This window comes from Oncorhynchus kisutch, linkage group LG12 (assembly GCF_002021735.2).
Source record: "Oncorhynchus kisutch isolate 150728-3 linkage group LG12, Okis_V2, whole genome shotgun sequence".
NCBI lineage: Eukaryota > Metazoa > Chordata > Actinopteri > Salmoniformes > Salmonidae > Oncorhynchus > Oncorhynchus kisutch.
The window spans coordinates 29,450,173-29,473,916 of record NC_034185.2 but is presented as its reverse complement, the minus strand read 5'-3'; the positions used below and the strand labels follow the sequence as shown (position 1 = coordinate 29,473,916).

The 23,744-nt window shown below is 44.2% G+C and overlaps 1 protein-coding gene across 3 annotated transcripts in view; it reads right to left on the bottom strand.

Annotated features, from left to right (window-relative positions):
• Nucleotides 1-23,744, bottom strand: part of jag2b (jagged canonical Notch ligand 2b) — a 102,984-nt gene that overhangs the window by 11,341 nt on the left and 67,899 nt on the right. For all 3 annotated transcript variants that reach the window (XM_020496698.2, XM_020496699.2, XM_031837352.1), the window contains 13 exons: nt 23,475-23,648; nt 20,917-21,079; nt 20,439-20,609; nt 12,897-13,010; nt 12,542-12,655; nt 11,810-11,923; nt 11,545-11,661; nt 11,128-11,155; nt 10,476-10,561; nt 3,246-3,359; nt 2,934-3,049; nt 2,497-2,772; nt 2,230-2,361 (listed from right to left, as the gene is read on the bottom strand). In XM_020496698.2, the coding sequence (XP_020352287.1) occupies nt 2,230-2,361; nt 2,497-2,772; nt 2,934-3,049; nt 3,246-3,359; nt 10,476-10,561; nt 11,128-11,155; nt 11,545-11,661; nt 11,810-11,923; nt 12,542-12,655; nt 12,897-13,010; nt 20,439-20,609; nt 20,917-21,079; nt 23,475-23,648 (1,719 nt within the window). The remainder of the gene's footprint in view (nt 1-2,229; nt 2,362-2,496; nt 2,773-2,933; nt 3,050-3,245; nt 3,360-10,475; nt 10,562-11,127; nt 11,156-11,544; nt 11,662-11,809; nt 11,924-12,541; nt 12,656-12,896; nt 13,011-20,438; nt 20,610-20,916; nt 21,080-23,474; nt 23,649-23,744) is intronic.

Genomic DNA, 23,744 nt, shown 5'->3' with positions numbered 1-23,744 from the left:
AGCAGCAAAGTAAATAAAAACAATATGGGGATGAGGTAGGTAGATTGGGTGGGCTATTTACAGATGAACTACGTACAGCGATCGGTTAGCTGCTCAGATAGCTGATGTTTAAAGTTAGTGAGGGAAATTGTAAGTCTCCAGCTTCAGCGATTTTTGCAATTCGTTCTAGTCACTGGCAGGTGGCCAAAGTAGGTTTTGGCTTTAGGGATGACCAGTGAGAAAAACATGCTGGAGCGCATGCTACAGGTGGGTGTCGTTATCGTGATCAGTGAGCTGAGAAGGCAGAGCTTTACCTAGCATAGACTTATAGATGACCTGGAGCCAGTGGGTCTGGCGACGAATATGTAGCGAGGGCCAACCGACTAGAGCATACAGGTGGGTAGTATAAGGAGCTTTGGTACAGATGGCACTGTGATAGACCACATCCAATTTAATTTTACTAGCGTTTAAGAGCGGATGGAGGCCACGGAAGGAGTGTTGTATGGTATTGAAGCTCGTTTGGAGGTTAGTTAACAGTGTCCAAAGAAGAGCCAGATGAAAACAGAATGGTGTCGTCTGCGTAGAGGTGGATCAGGGAATCCACCGCAGCAAGAGCGACATTGTTGATATACACAGAGAAAAGAGTTGGCCTGAGAATTTAACCCTGTGGTATCCCCATAGAGACTGCCAGAGGTCCGGACAACAGGCCCTCCGATTTGACACACTGAACTCTATCAGAGAAGTAGTTGGTAAACCAGGCGAGGCAGTCATTTGAGAAACCAAGGCTATTGAGTCTGCCGATAAGAATACAGTGATTGACAGAGTCGAAAGCCTTGGCCAGGTCGATGAAGACGGCTGAACAGACTGGTAAATAGGGGTTGCAACAATGGTGGCGGATCATTTTAAAAAGAGAAGGTCCAGATTGTCTAGCCCAGCTGATTTGTACGGGTCCAGGTTTTGCAGCTCTTTCAGAACATCTTCTATCTGAATTTGAGTGACGGAGAAGCTGGGGAGGCTCGGGCAAGTAGTTGCTGGGGTTGCGGAGCTGTTGGCCGGGGTTGGGGTAGCCAGGAGGAAAGCATGGCCAGCCGTAGAGGAATGCTTATTGAAATATTCGATCAACATGGATTTATCGGTGGTAACAGTGTTACCTAGCCTCAGTGCAGTGGGCAGCTGGGAGGAGGTGCTCGTGATCTCTATGGACTTTACGGTGTCCAAAAACTTTTTGGAGTTGGAGCTACAGGAAGCAAATTTCTGTTTGAAAAAGCTAGCCTTGGATTTCCTGACTGACTGTGTGTATTCCTGACTTCCCTGAACAGTTGCATATCGGGGGGGACTATTCAATGTTATTGGAGTCCGCCACAGGATGTTTAAAATAACTTTTAAAAAGCGACCAGGTATCCTTGACTGACGGGATGAGTTTAATTAGAAAGGCCTGCTCGCAGAAGTGATGAGGGGTGGTCATTTGACCGCAGACCCATAGCGGATGCAGGCAATGAGTCAGTGATCACGGAGATCCTGATTTAAAACAGCAGAGGTGTATTTGGAGGGTAAGTTGGTCAGGATAATATCTATGAGAGTGCCCATGTTTACAGATTTAGGGTTGTACCTGGTAGGTTCCTTCATAATTTATTTGAGATTGAGGGCATCTTGCTTGGGGTGTTAAGCATATCCCTGTTTAGGTCACCTAACAGAACGAACTCTGAAGATAGATGGGGGGGCAATCAATTCACATATGGTGTCCAGGGCACAGCTGGGAGCTGAGGGGTGTCTATAATAACAGGCAGCAACAGTGAGAGACATTTCTGGAGAGATTCATTTTTTAAAATTAGAAGCTCGAACCGTTTGGGCATAGACCTGGAAAGTATAACAGCACTTTGCAAGCTCTCTCTGCTCTCTCTCATATTTAATAATGATCTCTCATCTAGCTTGATGACTGTGGCATTTCTGCTTTTTTGTTCTAAATAGAGATGGCTAGAAGGGCCATGCATCATAATAGATCGCATAGAAATTCAGGAAATGAGCATTAGATGCCCCAAAAACTGGGAGGACCATCAGACCAAGCCAAGTTGTCCCCCTCACTTCAAAAACCAAAGTTGCGCGCCCGGCATGAATCTTCTATTGACATCAACGCATGATTTACCAGAATGTCGGAAAAGAACAACAACCTGCAGTCAGGATTTGTCCCTAATGGCGGAAGTCCAAGATGAGGAATTGATTTTGATTGGCTAGCCAGAGGAGCGGACTTACTATGGCAACTTCTACAGCATCCTGATTGGTGTAGGAGAGGTCACAGAGCACAAGGAGGGCGTGGTCTTTGGCCAGGGAACGGGTGGCAGGCAGGTATCTCAGCTCTGAACAGATGTTCTCCACCGTCGTGCCCTGGAGATTACACATAGATACAGTTTGTGAATGTAGGAGGAAAGCAACTTGCACCACAGTGCTTCCTGTAAAGCTGGTACTTCCATTCTATGTGATAACATCAAACATCGGTGTGTACAAAGATAATACACTCACCACTGGCACTTTGGCCCGGTTGAAGATGAGCGTGATGCGGGCACAGCTGTTGTCCAGGTGCCCACTGTTGGGCTGGCACTTGGTGTGGTCGTGGGGTGCGGGCTCACCACTGCCGGAGGAGGATGAGCACACCCCCCAACGATGGCAGGGGGGCGAGAAGCAGGCGAGGTAGTTGTGCTCCTGGCACTCACGCCCACCTGGGCCCGCCTGGGCACATTCCTCACCCGTTGACTTTGATGACCCTGGGAGAAGGCACAGCCGCCGTCCGCAGAGGACCTGTGGGGGTCAAAGGTCAGAGGGAGGGGTCAACCACAAGCCTCTGGACCAATAAGAGGCCCCGTTTCAGTGTTGTACGCTCCAGATATTGAAGTCCCAATTAGTTTAATTTATTACGAGTGAGTGTGTGGTGTGTGAATTAGGTGCGAGTGTACACTCACCTTGGTACACTCCACTTTGCCATCGACACAGTGGCAGTTGTTGCACTCCTCTTCCCATCGACTGCCATGAAGGAACTGCAGGCCGGCATAGTGGCAGCTCTTCCCGATACCGATAACTACAAACGCGCACACACACAGTAACATACTGCTGTCAATCAACTGAAACCTCAGAGGCTAAGGTCAATTGTGTCTAGGCAGACAGTAAGAGCATGTTGCCATAACAAGACATGAAGGTCTTGATTCTCTAATGAAGTGACACTCATCCTCGTCGGCGCATGTGTGTGCGCATCACGAGGGGGGAGTGAGACTCACACTCTTGGCACTGTGGGCCCGTTCGCCCCAGTGGGCAGACGCAGCGGAAGCCGTTGATCTCATCCACGCAGGTGGCACCGTACGCGCAGGGAGACGACTGGCACTCATCTAGATCTGAACGAGAAGAGAGAAGATGAGGAAGGGAGATTATAATAATAATAGAAGTAATTATTTGGGGGATTTCCCCCCCTTTTCGTTGATATGCAATTGTGATCCAATTATGATCTTACGCATCTTTGCTGCAACTCCCGAACGGGCTCGGGAGAGGCGAAGCGCGAGTCATTTGTCCTCCAAAACATGACCAGCGAAACAGGGCTTTTTAACATTCGCCCACTAAACCCGGAAGCCAGCTGCACCAATGTGTCGGAGGAAACAACGTTCTACTGCTGACCGAAATCAGCCTGCAGGCGCCCGGACTGCCACAAGGAGTCACTAGAGCACGATGAGCCAAGTAAAGCCTCCCCAGCTAAACCCTCCACTAACCCAGACGAAGCTTTGCCAATTGTGCGCAACCCTATGTGTCCAGGTTACGGCCGGGTGTGACACAGCCTGGGATCGAACCCGGGTCTATAGTGACACCTCAAGCACTGCCTCAGACCACTGTTCCACTAGGGAGGCTTTACAGAAGTGTTTTTATGCTTTCTTAGACAGGCATGAAACAGATGGGAAGAGGAAGGATGGAGAACGATTGAACCATGGTATCCGGTGGGGAGGCATGTACAGTGGGGCAAAAAAGTATTTAGTCAGCCACCAATTGTGAAAGTTCTCCCACTTAAAAAGATGAGGCCTGTAATTTTCATCATAGGTACACTTCAACTATGACAGACAAAATGAGGGGGGAAAAAAAATCCAGAAAATCACATTGTAGGATTTTTTATTAATTTATTTGCAAATCATGGTGGAAAATAAGTATTGCTCCTAGCTAGCAGAACACATTCTTATTTTCAATGACTGCCTAGGAACAGTGGGTTAACAATCAACCATAATCACTAGTTATAACTACACATGGTTGATGATATTACTAGTTTATCTAGCGTTTCCTGCGTTGCATATAATCGATGCAGTGCGCATTCGCGAAAAAGGACTGTCGTTGCTCCAACGTGTATCTAACCATAGACATCAATGCCTTTCTTAGAAGTATATATTTTTAAACCTGCATATTTAGCTAAAAGGTTAGCAGGCAATATTAACTGTATGACTTCAAGCCTATCAACTCACGAGAACGCTGGTGTTAGAGTGCGCGCTAATAGCGTTTCAAACGTCACTCGCTCTGAGACTTGGAGTGGTTGTTCCCATTGCTCTGCATGGGTAACACTGCTTTGAGGGTGGCTGTTGTCAATGTATTCCTGGTTCGAGCCCAGGTAGCGGCGAGGAGAGGGATGAAAGCTATACTGTTACACTGGCAACACTAAAGTGCCTAAATGAACATCCAATAGTCAAAGGTATATGAAATACAGATCGTATAGAGAGCAATATTCCTAGCATAACTACAACCTAAAACTTCTTACCTGGGAATATTGAAGACTCATGTTAAAAGGAACCACCAGCTTTCATATGTTTTCATGTTCTGAGCAAGGAACTTAAACGTTAGCTTTCGTACATGGCACATATTGCATTTTTACTTTCTACTCCAACACTTTTTTTTGCATTATTTAAACCAAATTGAACGCGTTTCATTATTTGAGGCTAAATTGATTTTATTGATGTACAAGTGAGGGGGAAAAAATATTTGATCCCCTGCTGATTTTGTACGTTTGCCCACTGACAAAGAAATGATCCGTCTATAATTTTAATGGTAGGTTTATTTGAACAGTGAGACAGAATAACACAAAAATCCAGAAAAACGCATGTCAAAAATGTTATAAATTCATTTGCATTTTAATGAGGGAAATAAGTATTTGAGCCCCTCTCAATCAGAAAGATTTCTGGCTCCCAGGTGTTACCTGTATAAAAGACACCTTTCCACAAAAGCAATCAATCAGATTCCAAACTCTCCACCATGGCCAAGACCAAAGAGCTCTCCAAGGATATCAGGGAAAAGACTGTAGACCTACACAAGGCTTGAATGGGCTACAAGACCATCGCCAAGCAGCTAGGTGAGAAGGTGACAACAGTTTGTGCGATTATTCGTAAATGGAATAAACAAAAGAACTGTCAATCTCCCTCGGCCTGGGGCTCCATGCAAGAGCTCACCTAGTGGAGTTGCAATGATCATGAGAACGGTGAGGAATCATCCCAGAACTACACGGGATGATCTTGTCAATGATCAAGGAGGCTGGGACCATTGTTACTAATTGTTTTCTTGGTGACTCACTACACCGTGAAGGACTGAAACCCTGCAGCGCATGCAAGGTTCCCCTGCTCAAGAAAGCACATATACAGACCCGTCTGAAGTTTGCCAATGAACATCTGAATGATTCAGAGGACAACTGGGTGAAAGTGTTGTGGTCAGATGAGATCAAAATGGAGCTCTTTGGTATCAACTCAACTGACAGTGTTTGGAGGAGGAGGAATGCTGCCTATGACCCAAGAACATCCTTCCTTCAGCCAGGGCATTACATGGGTCGTGGATGGGTATTCCAGCATGACAATGACCCAAAACACACGGCCAAGGCAACAAAGGAGTGGCTCAAGAAGAAACGCATTAAGGTCCTGGAGTGGCCTAGCCAGTCTCCAGACCTTAATCCCATAGAAAATCTGTGGAGGGAGCTGAAGGATCAAGTTGCCAGACGTCAGCCTCGAAACCTTAATGACGTGGAGAAGATCTGCAAAGAGGAGTGGGGCAAAATCCCCCCTGAGGTGTGCAAACCTGGTGGCCAACTACAAGAAACGTCTGACCTCTGATTGCCAACAAGGGTTTTGCCACCAAGTACTATGTCATGTTTTGCAGAGGGGTCAAATACTTATTTCCCACATTAAAATGCAAATCAACTTAACATTTTTGACATGTGTTTTTCTGGATTTTTTTGTTGTTATTCTGTCTTTCACTGTTCAAATAAACCTACCATTAAAATGATAAACTGATCATTTCTTTGTCAGTGGGCAAACGTACAAAATCAGCAGGGATTCAAATAATACTATAATAGTGAGGGGGAAAAGTTAAAATAAGTTAATTCAGTATTGTTGTAATTGTCATTATTACACAAAAAAAAAGAGAAAAAAAGACACTGGCCGATTAAAATCGGTATTGGCTTTTTTGGTCCTCTAATAATCGGTATCGGCGTTAAAATCATAATCCGTCGACCTCTAGTATCTGGGGTGGCCACCAGCTGCATTAAGTACTGCAGTGCAGCTCCTCCTCATGGACTGCATCAGATATGACAGTTCTTGCGGTGAGATGTTACCCCACTCTCCCACCAAGGCACCTGCAAGTTCCCAGACATTTCTGGGGGGGGGGATGGCCCTAGCCCTCACCCTCCGATCCAACAGGTCCCAGACGTGCTCAATGGGATTGAGATCAAGGCACATCGCTGGCCATGGCAGAACACTGACATTCCTGTCTTGCACGAAATCACGCACAGAACGAGTAGTATGGCTGGTGGCATTGTCATGCTGGAGGGTCATGTCAGGATGAGCCTGCAGGAAGGATACCACATGAGGGAGGAGGATGTCTTGCCTGTAACGCACAGCATTGCGATTGCCTGCAATGACAACAAGCTCAGTCCGATGATGCTGCGACACCGCCCCAGAACATGACGGACCCTCCACCTCCAAAATTGATCCCACTGCAGAGTACAGGACTCTGTGTAATGCTCATTCCTTCAATGATAAACGTGAATCCGACCATCACCCCTGGTGAGACAAAACTGCGACTCGTCAGTGAAGGGCACTTTTTGCCAGTCCTGTCTGGTCCAGCGACAGTGGGTTTGTGCCCATAGGCGACGTTGTTGCCGGAGATGTCTGGTGAGGACCTGCCTTACAACAGGCCTACTAGCCCTCAGTCAAGCTTCTCTCTGCCTATTACGGACAGTTTGAGAACTGATGGAGGGATTGTGCAGTCCTGGTGTTAATTCGAGCAGTTGTTGCCATCCTGTACCTGTTCCACAGTTGTGATGTTCGGATGTACCGATCCTGTGCAAGTGTTGTTACGTGGTCTGCCACTGCGAGGACCATCAGCTGTCCGTCCTGTCTCCCTGTAGTGCTGTCTTAGGCATTGCACAGTACAGACATGGCAATTTATTGCCCTGGCCACATCTGTAGTCCACATGCCTCCTTGCAGCATGCCAAAGGCACGTTCACACAGATGAGCAGGGAACCTGGGCATCTTTCTTTTGGTGTTTTTCAAAGTCAGTAGAAAGGTGTGTCCTTCAGTGTCCTAAGTTGTCATAACTATGACCTCAATTGCCTACCTGTAAGCTGTTAGTGTCTTAACGACTGTTCCACAGGTGCATGTTCATTAATTGTTTATGGTTCATTGAACAAGCATGTTTAAACTGTTTAAACTCTTTACAATGAAGATATGTGAAGATCTGTTTACATAGGTCTGTCCATAAGAGATTAGTGCCGACAAATTCAACATTGTTTTGACGTTGGCCGATTTTAGGTGGCTTCGTATCATTGAGACAAGGCACTTTTAAAGGACGGTTAAAAGGAGGCTGAAATAAATCAAATCATTTTATTTGTCATATACAGTTGAAGTCATAAGTTTACATACACTTAGGTTGGAGTCATTAAACACATTTTTCAACCTCTCCACAAATGTATTGTTAACAACCTATAGTTTTGGCAAGTTGTAAACAAGTTATAAACATCATGGGACCACGCAGCCATACTGAAAAGGAAGGAGACACGTTGTCTCCTAGAGATGAATGTACTTGTGTGAAAAGTGCAAATCAATCCCAGAACAGCAGCAAAGGACCTTGTGAAAATGCTGGAGGAAACAGGTACAAAAGTATCTATATCCACAGTAAAACAAGTTCAATATCGACATAATCTGAAAGGCCGCTCAGCAAGGAAGAAGCCACTGCTTCAAAACCGCCATAAAAAAAAGCTACGGTTTGCAACTGCACATAGGGACAAAGATGGTACTTTTTGGAGAAATGTTCTCTGGTCTGATGAAACAAAAATAGAACTGTTTGGCCATCATGACCATCGTTATGTTTGGAGGAAAAAGGGGGAGGCTTGCAAGCCGAAGAGCACCATCCCAACCGTGAAGCACGGGGGTGGCAGCATCATGTTGTGGGGTGCTTTGCTACAGGAGGGACTGGTGCTCTTCACAAAATAGATGGCATCGTGAGGGAGGTAAATTATGTGGATATATTGAAGCAAAATCTCAAGACAGTCAGGAAGTTAAAGCTTGGTTGCAAATGGGTCTTCCAAATAGACAAATACCCCAAAGAATACTTCAAAAGTTGTGGCAAAATGGCTTAAGGACAACAAAGTCAAGGTATTGGAGTGGCCATCACAAAGCCCTGACCTCAATCCTATAGAAAATGTGTGGGCAGAACTGAAAAGGCATGTGCGAGCAAGGAGGCCTACAAATCTGACTCAGTTACACCAGCTCTGTTAGGAGGAATCGGCCAAAATTCACCTAATTTATTGTGGGAAGCTTGTGGAAGGCTACCCAAACATTTGACGCAAGATAAACAATTGAAAAAGGCAATGCTAACAAATACTAATTGAGTGTATGTAAACTTCAGACCCACTGAGAATGTGATGAAAGAAATAAAAATCACTACAATTATTCTGACATTTCACATTCTTAAAATAAAGTGGCGATCTAACTGACCTAAAACAGGGAATTTTAACTTGGATTAAATGTCCAAGGAATTGTGAAAAACTGATTTTAAATGTAAACTTCTGACTTCAACTGTACATGTGTTTAGCAGATGTTATTGCGGGTGTAGCGAAATGATTGTCTTTCTAGCTCCAACAGTGCAGTAATACCTAACAATACACACATCTAAAGTAAAGGAATTAAGAATATAAAAATATTTGGGCGGGCAATGAGTCATTTTTCTGGCTTGGTCATTAAGAAATTCAAAGGCCATGACTGAAGCCAAGTTGTGTTGGGGGGATTTTAACGTGGGGATCTCTTGTGTGTGTGTGTTCGGATGTGGTATGCGTTTGTACATTCCCTTTGCAAAAACAGTACCCAGTCATTCACCATTCTAGATAACTTGACAGTTTAACCAAGTCTTGAATCTTAGTCGCATTGGCTAGCTAGTGCTAGCCAACTTCTTTCGCCAATTATCTTCAGCTGGTTGCAGTTCAACCATGGCAAAATTGGTTTGATATTGGAAATCCCATCTGAGGATAGTTAGGGAGAGTCAATAAATTACACAATGTAAACTAAACAATATTAACATGTTGGACATATTTAAGTCGTCTCATTAAATGCTTAAGTAATTGAAATTTGGAGCAATTGACTTTAAAATATTGTCGCATGTACATGGGGTAATTGACTGATTGTCCCCAACCAGCCCCATAGGGATATCGAATGTCAAACAAAATTAACCATGGGCATTACTATTAGATTGAATTGATGATCATTTGGGACCTATCATCCGTGGGCAGGACTAAAATAAACCCAACCAAAGGAAAAATGTTACAGTGCCCTCCCTTCATTCCATGATATACAATGTTTTCCTATCATCTCATAAATCTGACTTTATGACCAAAATGCTCCTATTTACACTTTGTAGTCCATTTTGACACTATAATAAATGTTGGACTCATATTTATGCCACATTGGCAGTTTTCAAAACGAGAAGATGCTTTTTAGGGGCAGTCGCTCTTTAACGCTGACTAAATTCTAACAGTTTCTTGGTTATTTGGATGTCTAATATGCCACAATGTTAGAAGAGCATCTGATCTTTCGCCTAGCCAGTGTGAGAAAAACTGTAAAAGTCTGAATGAAAGACAACCACTAGTCATCTGACAAAGGCGAGAGAGGAGATAGAAATGTCAGGGTCAGTGAATAATTAATCTACTCAGTTTATGTGCGTGCGTGTGCCTGAAAGACAGAAAGATAGTTTGCGTGTGTGTGAGAGTATGTACGTGTGTGCGTGCGCGCCGAGGGAGGAAAAGAGGAAGGATGACCTCTACTCCCCAATAGGTCAAAGGGACGTGTCGCCCCCCTGTTCTTTCTGTCATTGTCATGGTTACGTTTGTGGTGTCCGACAGCTCGGGTAGCATTGGTGTGTGAGAGTCAAAGGCCTGCTACACTGGACATTTCAATGAGCAGCGTGTTTGCTCCAAGATGCTTTGGATAACCGTACTGTGACTTACTGATACGACAGTCCGGTCCGGCGAACCCGGGGGCACACTCGCATCGAAACCAGTTGACACCGTCCACACAGATACCACCGTTGTAGCTGTAAAGATCGAGGGACGGAAAAAGAGGTAAGAAAAAGTGTGAGAACAGTGAGCATGAGGTTAGATAGGCCAAAACAGAGCGTACCCGTCTTGACTCATCTCACACATAACAGCAAAGAGGGGAGAGAGTGCAAGTGTGTGTGTTGGGATCCAAGTCACAAAGGCTAAATTCTGCTCATCAATACACACCTTTCAAATGCTAATATCTACCCCCCCACTCCTCAATCCAACCCCTTCAAGCCTCCTTCCCCTCCTTGTGCTCTCTAGGTCAGCAGTGAAGAATGGAGGGGAGGAGAAGAGAAGGGGAGGTGGAGGAGAGGTTGCTCCCCCGTTGTTCCTATATGGGGGAGGTGGGGGGACTCATTTAAGGCCCCCAGAGCCTCCATTGTCCCCTCCCGTTCATTTAAAACCAACGCTGGGTTTCAGATTAAGGAACATCTTTCCTGTATTTTACGAGTTGGGGGGGGCGTTGAGACAATTCATGGTGGTTGTTGTACAGCAAAAGGGAGGTTCGAAACAGAGAAAAGGCATGACAAAGGGGGAGGAGAGGAGGAAATGCACGTACCAGGGGTGAGGGTTACAGTCGTTGGTGTCTGGAGAAAAATACAAGATAAAGTCATAAGAAAGTGAAAACCATGCTTTCAAAAAATACATATATGAATCTAAAATGTCAAAATCTTTAAGTTGCATAAGTGCATTCGAGTCAGGACGAGGCCCTTGAAATAGACATATCTACATGGACATGTGCAGGAGTATGATTGAGGCGCTGAGAAAAACTCTGGGTTTTGTTTATCTTGAAGTGTACACTCGTTCACTACTTCAAACAAATCTAAAAGCATTGGATTGGTGGTGTGGCCTAGGGGGGAGTTTCCACCATACCAGTCATTTCCTTTCAAATAAGTGAAGACGTAGCCTCTGTGCGACACTGGTGGCAGCAGTGGGATACACTGGTAGCAGCGGTGGGATCTAAGCCATGACTTACTTTGGGAGCAGGTGGGGCCCTCCCAGCCCTCTTTGCAGATGCAGGTGAAGGAGTCGCCGCCTCCCACACAGGTGCCTCCGTTGGAGCAGGGGCTGGACACACACATGCTGTTCTTGGCTGGAGTGGAAGGGACAACGACAAAAATAATAATAAAGTGGTGAGACACGATATGATACAGACTGAATACATTGAATCGATAGAGACGAGACAGGCGGGGATACAAACAGAGATATTCAAATAATGCATAAAAGCACACCCCCCTCACCTGTGTTACAGGTACTGCCGCCCCTCCCAGGGGGGCAGGCACAGCGGAAAGCGTCCCCGTGGTCATAGCAGGTGCCCCCGTTACTGCAGGTGTTGGCGTCACACTGACTCTCACCTGTGTGCGCACACATTTTAGATGTCATACCGAAGATGCTTAGACCCAATAGACCTCGGTCTGTTCAATTTAAATTATGCAATTCATTTCATTCAACACATCTGATTAGCGTACACACAGACACTGCAGGGCTTGACATTACCTTTTTTTAGCCACTTGTCCTTCAGACAAGTAGGACAGATTTTTTACTTGTCAGAAAGCTCAAGTTTATTTACACCCCCCCCCCCCCCCCCGCCCCCAAAAAGGTTTAACACCATGGGCTAAAAGGATGATTGAGAATTGTATTGTGTGACTAAGGTAGCAAAATTAGATTAATTTTAGCATAATTCCAAATTTCCTACTTATTCTCTCCTGAATCTTCTAACCGGGAGTTGTTGATTTTGGAAAGATAACCAGAATTTTGCAACCCTATGAACGATGCTAGGAACCGCTTCATAAAATAATATCTGGATGACACTTGGATCCGCTTTCAGTCAGAGTAGCCTAATTGTTTGATAGATTTTTTTCTTCTTGTCCATTCATTCAACATAAATCTATAATCTGCTTGCCTGAATGTTTATTTTATTCTTTTTAACTTGCCCTGGGCAAGCGTTAATGTCGAGCCCTACACACACTTACGGGAGTGGCAGGTCTTGCCCTTCCAGTTGTTGGTACACTCGCAGTAGAAGTCGTTGACCAGATCCACACAGAAGCCACCATTCTTACACGGGTTACGGTTGCACTCGTTCACATCTGAGGAGGAAGGAAGGAAAGGAAAATAAAATGTCAATTGCTGTGTTATAAGGAGGAGGTGAATGGGAGGGAAAGGAAGATGGAGAAAGGGGAGGAAGAGTAGTATGGTGAAGAGGAGAAAGACGAGGAAGATGAGAAGATAGGCGTAGGAGAAGAACGACAGGGGGAAAGGGTAGGAAGAAAAAATAATTGGAGCAGGAGGATACAAAAAGTAGGAGGAGAAAAAGGAGCGCTAACTTACTAAGGTCACAGAGCCGGCCCTCCCACCCATCAGGACAGAAGCACTGGAAGGAGTTGACCCCATCGATGCAGGTGCCTCCGTTCCGACACGGGCTACTCACACAGTCGTTCACATCTAAAATTGAAAAAAAAGCATTCTATTTTTTTGCCTTTATTTATCCAGGAAGTCCCATTGAGGTCAGAACAGGGGTTTTCAAACTATTTGGGCCTGGGAGCCCTTTTGTTATAGCAAATTCATCAGGGACCTCCGAGCATGGTGAGAATTTAGCAGTTTGAAAGCTAAAATTGCAGTGCATTTACACTGAAAATAACATTTTTAGGGCATACAAGAAGTATTGAGTTGAAAACTGGATCAATGATGAGAGTACTGTGGATCCCTGTGAGCCTCCCAGGCCCTGTTGTGCATCTAAGGGAAGCATATATTGTAGATTATCTATATTACATTGCAAAGTTTTCACCCTCAATTTATTTCACAAAACGCTTGGCCAAATCTGTTAAATCTGTAGTTCCCAGCAATATTTATTTAAACAAAAAAAATGACATGTAAAAAAAGAACATTCTGGCAGCAGACCCCTTGCAGTACCGCCACAAACCCCGGTTTGGGAACAACTGAGTCAGCAGACCCCTTGCAGTACCGCCACAAACCCCGGTTTGGGAACAACTGAGTCAGCAGACCCCTTGCAGTACCGCCACAAACCCCGGTTTGGGAACAACTGGGTCAGCAGACCCCTTGCAGTACCGCCACAAACCCCGTTTTGGGAACAACTGAGTCAGCAGAACCCTTGCAGTACCGCCACAAACCCCGGTTTGGGAACAACTGGGTCAGCAGACCCCTTGCAGTACCGCCACAAAACCCCGGTTTGGGAACAACTGGGTCAGCAGACCCCTTGCAGTACCGCCACAAACCCCGGTTTGGGAACAACTGGGTCAGCAGACCCCTTGCAGTACCGCCACAAACCCCGGTTTGGGAACAACTGGGTCAGCAGACCTCTTTTACAAGGGAGACATATCCCAATAACAATAATCTGCTTTGTCCTGAAGTGTGCACTCATTCACTACTTCCCACAAATCTAAAAGCATTGGATTAGTGGATGCACGGGCTAGTGGGAGTTTCCGCCACATTTATTATACTAGTCTACACTAGTTCTCCTGCAAATCAGTGAAGGGAATTGAACAAAAACACTTTGGTAAGAAGGAAAAATAATTAGGACATAGCCCTAGACTAGAGTGGTTGCCACACCCACTGAATGAGATCCTCAGGAAGCGATGTTTAAATCGGAGAACTTCTACCCAGACTGAGGTACCCAGTTAGGCGGGCTGTCAGACAGGCAGAGAGACAGTGTCCAGCTGGAAAACTGGTTGCATTATTATAAGACATTGTAATCTTCTGCCATCATGGTCAGGTTGTATAAGGAATTTAACAGCTTTTTTAGCGACCAGAAGAATTGCTGTAATTTTTCAAATTTGTGGTTAGATATATTTTTTAACCTTTATTTAACCCGGAAGGCTAGTTGAGAACACGTTCTCATTTACAACTGCGACCTGGCCAAGATAAAGCAAAGCAGTGCAACAGTTTCACATGGAACAAACATACAGTCAATAATACAGTAGAAAAAGTCTATATAGTGTGTGTGCAAATGAGGTAGGATAACAGAGCTAAGGCAATAAATAGGCCATAGTGGCGAAATAATTACAATATAGCAATTAAACACTGGAGTGATAGATGTGCAGAAGATGTGTGCAAGTAGACATACTGGGGTGCAAAGGAGCAAAAATAAATAAATAGATAACAGTATGGAGATGAGGTAGTTGGATGGGCTATTTACATATGAGCTATGTACAGGTGCAGTGATCTGCTCTGACAGCTGGTGCTTAAAGCTAGTGAGGGAGATGTGAGTCTCCAGCTTCAGTGATTTTTGCAGTTCGTTCCAGTCATAGACAGTAGAGAACTGGAAGGAAAGGGGGCCGAAGGAGGAATTGGCTTTGGGGGTGACCAGTGAAATATACCTACTGGAGAGCATGCTACGGGTGGGTGCTGCTATGCTACCGGGGCAGGGGTAGCCACATGGAAAGCATGGCCAGCCATAGAAAAATTATTATTGAAATTCTCAATTATTGCAGATTTATCAGTGTTGACAGTGTTTCCTAGCCTAAGTGCAGTGGGCAGCTAGGAGGTGCTCTTATTCTCCATGGACGTTACAGTGTCCCAGAACTTTTTGGAGTTTGTGCTAAAGGATGCAAATTTCTGTTTGAAAAGCTAGATATAGTGTAGTCAACCCAGAAAATATCATTTTCAGGCTGTCACCTGGTTAAGACTTCATGTCTCAAATGTATATACTCTTGGCAGTAGGTGCCACTGAAAATTAGAATTGAAGAAAACCATGCTTGGAATGGAATTAAAATCGTATTTAAAAAAAATATCTAAAACATCAAAAACTTGATTATAATTTTTGAAATTGCAGTTAAAAATTACTAATGTTATTTCAATGTTTTTATGAATATCGCTAGCAACAGAATACACATTTTGAATTACATAGTGCCGTCAGAAAGTACACACCCCTTGACTTCTTGCACATTGTGTTACAAAGTGCTATTAAAAACGGATTTTTATTGTCGTTTTTTGTGAACAATATATACAAAACTGTCATTGTTTAATAATCTTGTAAAAAAAATTTTTTTAACCAATATATCTTATTAGATACGTATTCAACCCCGAGTCAATACATGTTAGATTCACCTTTGGCAGCGATTACAGCTGTGAGTCTTTCTGGGTAAGTCTAAGAGCTTTCCACACCTGGATTGTGCAACATCTGCCCATTATTCTATTAAAAACATCAAGCTCTGTCACATTGGTTGTTGATCATTGCTGGACAACCATTTTCAGGTCTTGCCATAGATTTTCAAGCCGATTTAAGTCAAAACTGTAATTAATTCACCGTCTTCCTGGTAAGCCACTCCAGGGTAGATTTGGCCTTGTGTTTTTAGGTTATTGTCCTGCTGTAAGGTGAAGTCATCTCCCATTGTCTGGTGGAAACAAACAACCAGGTTCTCCTCTAGGACTTTGCCTGTGCTTAGCTCCAGTCCTTAACGATTACAAGCATACCCATAACATGTAGCCACCACTATGCTTGCAAATATGGAGTGGTACGCAGTAACACTTTGTATTCAGGATCAAAAGTGAATTATTTTGCCACATTTTTTGCCGCATTACTTTAGTGTCTTGTTGCAAACAGCATGCACGTTTTGGGATATTTTTATTCTGTACAAGCTTCCTTATATTCACTGTCAATTATGTTAGTATTGTGGAGTAACTACAATGTTAATCCATCCTCAGTTTCTCCTATCACAACCATTAAATTCTGCAACTGTTTTAAAGTCACCATTGGCCTCATGGTGAAATCCCTCACCGGTTTCCTTACTCTCCAGCAACTGAGTTAGGAAGGACACCTGTATCTTTGTAGTGACTGGGTGCATTGATACACCACCCAAAGTGTAATTAATAACTTCACCATGCTCAAAGGGATAATCATTGTCTGCTTAAAATTTAAAAAATGTAATCTGTGCCCTTCTTTGCGATGCATTGGAAAACCACCCTGGTCTTTGTTGTTGAATCAGTGTTTGAAATGGATTGTTTGACTAAGGGACCTTACAGATAAGTGTGTATATGGGGCACAGAGATTGAGGCAGTAATCTCAAAAAATCATGTTAAACACTTATAGCACACAGAGTGAGTCAATGCAACTTACGTGACTTGTTACATTTTACTCCTGAACGTATTTAGGCTTGCCACAATACCAGGGTTGAATACTTATGGACTATTTGTAAACATAATAAAAAATAAAAACAATTCCACTTTGACATTATGGTGTGTAGGACAGTGACTAAAACACATTACATTTAATACATTTTGCATTCTGGCTATAAAATGTTGAAAAAAAATCAAGTGGTATTAATACTTTGAAGGAACTGTACCTACAGTCGTAAATGAGATCCTAATTGAGCAAATTACACTCACTGAAGTATCTGACATAGCGAATAGGCTACCAGTGCAGCAAGTGCTGCTGGCTAGCTAAAGATTGAGAGAAGACTTGAAATACACAAGATGGTGGCGGTCACACATTGTTGGACTACTTCATGGAGAAAAAAAACTATTAATTTTAATAACAAAACACTTTTCTGAATTCATAACAGACCCCCCTGCAACTGGACAATGACATTGAGACTCCTGTTTCCACGAATCGAGGACAAAGACCGTACCGCCAAGTTAAGGTAGGTCAAAAATTCTCCATACTACACCAAAACAGTACCCAACCTGTAACTCCCAGTATAATGGATACCAATTTTTGGGGGGGGAGGGGGTTAAATCACATTATCTGGTGTTACAATCTATTGCTAGTTGCTGGTAACTTTCTTGACTTGAAAACTAAATAGTTGCCAACACATGGCTAACATTTGTTTAACCAGCTAAACAGCTGCTCTAAGCGAAAGTGTTCGGAGTTACCTTTCTAGCTAATAGGCTGTGTTAAAAGTTTACACACTTCCTCTTCCAATTATGTGGGGAGGTCAAAATAATAAAAAAACGATCTACCAAATCAATTAATTTTTAAGTGTTGATTACTTCTTTCCATTATCATTCACCTGGTAAGTAACATGTTTTATTAAGTATATTGGGGGTCCCTGGGTTACCGGTTTGCCTGGGAGGGGGTCCCTGGGTTACCGGTTTGCCTGGGAGGGGGTCCCTGGGTTACCGGTTTGCCTGGGAGAGGGTCCCTGGGTTACCGGTTTGCCTGGGAGGGGGTCCCTGGGTTACCGGTTTGCCTGGGAGGGGGTCCCTGGGTTACCGGTTTGCCTGGGAGGGGGTCCCTGGGTTACCGGTTTGCCTGGGAGGGGGTCCCTGGGTTACCGGTTTGCCTGGGAGGGGGTCCCTGGGTTACCGGTTTGCCTGGGAGGGGGTCCCTGGGTTACCGGTTTGCCTGGGAGGGGGTCCCTGGGTTACCGGTTTGCCTGGGAGGGGGTCCCTGGGTTACCGGTTTGCCTGGGAGGGGGTCCCTGGGTTACCGGTTTGCCTGGGAGGGGGTCCCTGGGTTACCGGTTTGCCTGGGAGGGGGTCCCTGGGTTACCGGTTTGCCTGGGAGGGGGTCCCTGGGTTACCGGTTTGCCTGGGAGGGGGTACCTTGGCAAAAACAAGTTGAAGACCACTGCCTTAATACAACGCAGGCTTGCATAAAACATTGTGCTAGTTTACGGAGATCAGTTTAATTCCAATTGGAATCCAATCAGAGAGAATATCTAGGAATTGGGAAAGTACACCATTCACCTCATGTGGAAGGTATGGAAAATAAAAAATCAGTACAGCCATTTCAATAACGGATGCAATAGGGATGTGCACGGTTATTTGAATAGCCAAACAGACTTTTATTCAAATACTAATACTATACAATTTATAATTATAAGCCTCTTAACACTGAAATATTTTTTAAATAAATCAAATATCCATATAACATAACATTTCAAATGATTCATTTAATAAAACAAACCTTCAAAATGTAGTTTAGGCTGTGCACCCCATAAGACAGGTAGATAACCGGTAGCTTTCAGGTGTGTAGCTTGTTGTTTATGTTGGCCAATCAAAATCGGCAAAGACGCTCAACGTGTAGCAAGTGGAGTGAGTTCACTAAAACAATGCAAGACAGAGTACAATTACAGAATTAAAAAGTTTGAGAAATGAGGAGTAGGCTACAACAAGCAAACCGGTAGGTTTTTAATCTGAATGGGGTTGGGGGGGGGGGGGGCGCAAAGTGTAGCCTCAATTGGCCTAGCAAGCTATAGCTGGCTTAGCTAGCTTCCCTAGGCTACCCAATGCACTGTTATATGGGGTAATAAATAACATTGTGGCTGCTTCAAGTTGGCTAGTCTTGGCTGTAGCCGAGTTTCCTTGGCGTTCTCTCGCTCCCCCTCCGTCTGCTCTCTCCCATCTCACACACATGCACACAACGCCCCCTCCGCAGCTACATGTGTGAAGTTACTGTCTTGTTGATTTATGTATACCCTGTATTAAGATTTACACAGACAAAGTAAATTCCACAAATGTTTAGTGACCAATGTCTGTTAATACTTTCATTTAAAAAAAATACAAATAATAACAAGAGTAGAATTCCACTCTACCGTTCGTATTTTTGCTTAATTTAGATAAACAAATTGGGTGAGAATAAAGAGGGAGTCATTGAATGAAATGTACAGACAGGAATTGAAACATGGTCTCCAGTGGGGAAGTATTTTGCATTTACAGCATTATCCCAGGCTGTTCGAATTAAAACAGCTTTTACTTGGTCAATAGATTTGCCTAATAACAGATGTGCATAAAAAATGGACATCTTTATTCAGCTTTCCCATAGGATGGTTTAATATTCATAATGTTTTACAGCTTTATGATTATTTTTTTATTCGAAAAACATTGTATTATTTTATATATTTTAGGTTTATACAAACTTACAAACTTCCTGAAAAGTGTAAGTCAGGGTGCATTTAAGGTTTCTAGGAATATTACCCCAAAATGTGTAAAGGTCAAGTCTTTCAAACTTGCCATGCATTGAGGTAGTTGGGTTGAGTTTGGCTTGAGTTGAAAGAAGTAAAGGAATTGAAATTCAGGGAATGGGTCAAGAGGGAATTGAATTGAATTAATTTTTGTGGCAGAATATTGAATTTACTCAATTTAACTACTCAGGGTAAGAAAAGCTACCCCAACCCTGGCCACTGAAGCCCAGGTCACATGAACAGACAAAGACAGGAGACAGACAGACATACTATTGTGGCAGTAAATGCGACTGAAGCCCTGGTCTAAGTTTGGGTGGCATCTTGATTTTCAGACAGTCATACTGTATCTGTACCATACTGGGGAATACGATATTACCGGAAGTGCACACAAGGGGATAAATTGTTTATTTTTTACACACTAAACAATTTAGCCAATAGGGATCTTGATCCAGGGAGGGGACTGAAGGTCTCTCCTTTAGCCAAGAAGCTTGATCTTGACATCTAGCTACTTAGCTAGTAAGTTAACAATCCAAGTGCATAGCTGGAGCCCTGTGCTGGATATAGTTTATAAGCACTTAACACTTTCATATACTGTATAACGAGGTATTGTTATACATTATACAAGTTATTTACTTTTCTGCTCTTTTGCACACCAGTATTTCCACTTGCACATCACCATCTGTTCATCTATCACTCGTGTTAATTTGCTAAATTGTAATTACTTCACTATACTATGGCCTATTTATTGCCTTACCTCACGTCATATGCTCACACTTTATATAGACTTTCTTTTTCCACCCTATTGTGTTGTTTATTCCATGTGTAACTCTGTGTCGCACTGCTTTGCTTTACCTTGGCCAGGTCGCAGTTGTAAATGAGAACTTGTTCTCAACTAGCCTACCTGGTTAAATCAAGGTGAAATAAACATTAAAAAATTGCCCAAGTCTACTGGTCACAAGGACAGATGGCAGCCATGCGGACCGACAGAGAAAGACACAGTGGTACGTACTTTCGTGGCAATAGGTGCCGCTGAAGCCGGAGTCACAGAAGCAGGTGAAGTTGCCGCGGGGCTGGCTGATACAGCGTCCCCGGGGGCCACACACGTTGGACGAGATGTGACGAAAGCCACCCTCGCCCGCGGAGTCATTGGTCGCCACGACAATGGTGCAGCTGTCAATTACTGAGAGAAAAAAAAAAACAGGAGGGATGAATGAGGTGTCTGCCTCTACCTGATCCGGTGTCTAGTTCCCCTAGGTACAGATCTAAAAAAATTAAATAAAAATCAGCTTCACCTATTAGTGGGGGGGAAATGCAAAAAAAACAACCCAAGACCTGAGTCTTGGGGAAACCTCATAATACTCTGGGGCTCTGGCAAGTTCAATCTTAGTAACTGATTTGGAATCAGCCTTTTCAATTTACATTCAGGCATTATGTATAGGGAACAAAACAAAAACCGGTCCAGAATCAGTCACGGTGTGTGGCTCTACCTTGGCAGGGGGTGGTCCTGCAGTGGTCCCTGAGGTGGGCACAGGTCTTGCCCTCGTAGCCATCGGGACAGGCGCAGTAAAAGTCACCCGTTAGGGTGTGGCACGGTGCCTCGTTCTCACAGGGGGTTGGCTCACACGGGTCTGAAGGAGACCAACCTGGGACCTGTGGGGGAGGGAAGGAGAACGTTCACACATGCAAGCATGTACACAAGCACGAATGCACAAACAAGTACTACACACAGCCACATGCACACATTCACATGTACAAACAAGTTTTACATTTGTACTTAGTTTCATTTATTTTATCCACTTTATGCAAGTACTTCAGATAATGAATCCTTGCCACCCAGTATGGACAGAAATGGTGTGTGGGAGAGAAAGAAAGTGTGTGAGAGGCCTTGCAACACTTCACACAAGTTGTTCTTTAAGTATATAGATAAACACAAAGGGCTAAGCTGTGGAAGCCTGGCATAAGCTCAGAGGTACCTGAAGATCACCAACACATCTGTGTGTGGAGGTAGTTTGTGTGTGTGCGTGTTTGTGCGTGTGCGTGTGTGTGTGGTTTAAATTAATTTCAATTTCATTCAACCAGTCCTCGGTGACATGGCAGCGGCTCCAGTTTCTACATTTTCTCTGTTCTCAGGGCATCAAGTAGGGAAAATTAACAAAAAAACGCAGTGTAAACCATGGGGTACAACTCGCTGCCATTTAAGGCACTGAGTCTGTCAGTAGTGTGGTGCAACGGGGTGGGCTGATCCACTTGGGTTATGGTGCTCTCCTGGTCATGCTGCTCTCACACAGATTAATACACACGCGGACACACAAACTCAGCCTGCGCAGACACACACACGCACACAGACAGATACATGTACCCAACTTGTTCATTTGACTTTATCTGATGGGGCAGAGATGTATTTATTCTATTCTGTTCTGTTTAAAGGCTTCTCTGAGTGCTGTGGCCATGAAAAGTATGTGTGGGATGTAAACTGAGGGGTCTTAGGGCTAAAGGCTGGGACAAGTCCCATAAATCTAAGCCTCTCCACAGAAGAGGAAGAACACTTGAACACCCCGTCTTTCAAACAGCCCACCCAAAACCACCTGTAATGCACATCTCAAACGCCCGATCCCAAATGAACTCAGTCACATTGGTGTGCAGAAGGACATAGGGGTGTTAAAAGGGTGGGATAGGTGTGCTAAGAGATTGTGTGTCAGGCATGCCAATTGCATAGATGTGTCATAGCAGTGCCTCGGCCTGTTATAGGTATGCCATACGAGTGTAGTAGGAAGGCAGGGGAGAAAGTAAGCTGGTATGTCGTCTTGGCAAAATTAATAGTGGGGGTACGCAGTACCGGTATAACATGAGCCTATCACAATAATTACAACAAAATGTCAAGAAAACTGTAGGCCATTACTTAACATTACCACGTCAGCCACATGAAATCTGAGCGGATTGTCTTGAAACCGGGTTGTATATGCTCAAAATTGCGTTGTGGTTCGATGAAAACTCGTACATCTGGCCAAGGCGGAAATGAGTTGCCGATACAGAGACACACGGACAGCAGTGGATGCATGAAGTATAGGCCTAATGACAATCGCAAAACGTCATTACAATACACATAGGTGTTTTGTAACAGAGGTCTCTTTCCATTCATCAAATTGTGAGTGAACAATGCACTGTTTGGATGTTGTAATCATTTTGTGAGTGGACAAAAGTGCACGGGTAGCCTACAGGAGGGCATTTTTTGAAACCATTGACTGGTTGTGTTTATGTCACATTAAAATATGTTAAAAGTTATAATAGGCCCATAGGGATCATAGGGCATAGAATTACATAGGCCTAGAATCCCTATGATTACCTAGGCTAACAACAAAAAGTGTGCAAACACTTGCACACATAGGGATTCCCGTACCTGTAAGAAACTAAATAGGAATGTCATATGTACAATATGTTGAACATGTGTAGGAGTTTATAGTGTCATCATGTATGCGGTCTGAGTTTAGCAGGAGTGCATAGGGAAGTCATACGCATGTTGCACATTTGTGGCATATCAATGCAATACAAGTGTAGTAAGTATCATACGCATGTCACACGATGGTAACAGGAGTGTAAGAATAGAGCCACAATTCCACGACAGGCATAAACTTAGCTTCTCAATGCCCTGGAGTGACTGAGTGGGCACAGGGCCATAGTAGAGTTGCCTCATTCAAAAGGGTTCGTATTTATAGCCTGTTACGCCAAGTACAGGACTGGGCTCACAACCAGTACTGTCTGCCGTTCAGTCAAAGCAAAACAGTACAGCGGTGTGTGTGTGTGTGTGTGTGTGTGTGTGTGTGTGTGTGTGTGTGTGTGTGTGTGTGTGTGTGTGTGTATAGTTCTAGGAGTGCGTGCGTGTTTATTCTCTTATGCGGGAGTTTTGCTTTGACTGAATTCAGGACATACCATTGTTTTTAATCTCACCGTAAAACAGACTGTGCGCACGCATATATACCAAAAGGACCAACACTTGAAAGCAGCGCAAACTGGTCCCGAGACTTCGGCCTTTGAACTAAAGGCTCACCTCACACAGTTCCCCAGAGAACTTGGTCGGGCACTCGCACACAAAGCCGTCCAAAACGCTGTGGCAGCGCCCACCGTTCTGGCAGGGCCCACTGGCACACCTGTTCCGCTGGATCTCGCAGTGCGTGCCCACAAAGCCTGACGGGCACTGACAGAGGTATCCCCTGGGCCCTTCCTGAAGGGAGATGGTGGGAAAATAGATAGATCTAACACATGAGAATCCTATAGGACAGGGTATGACCTGCTAACAGGTAAAGGACAAGTAGAATGC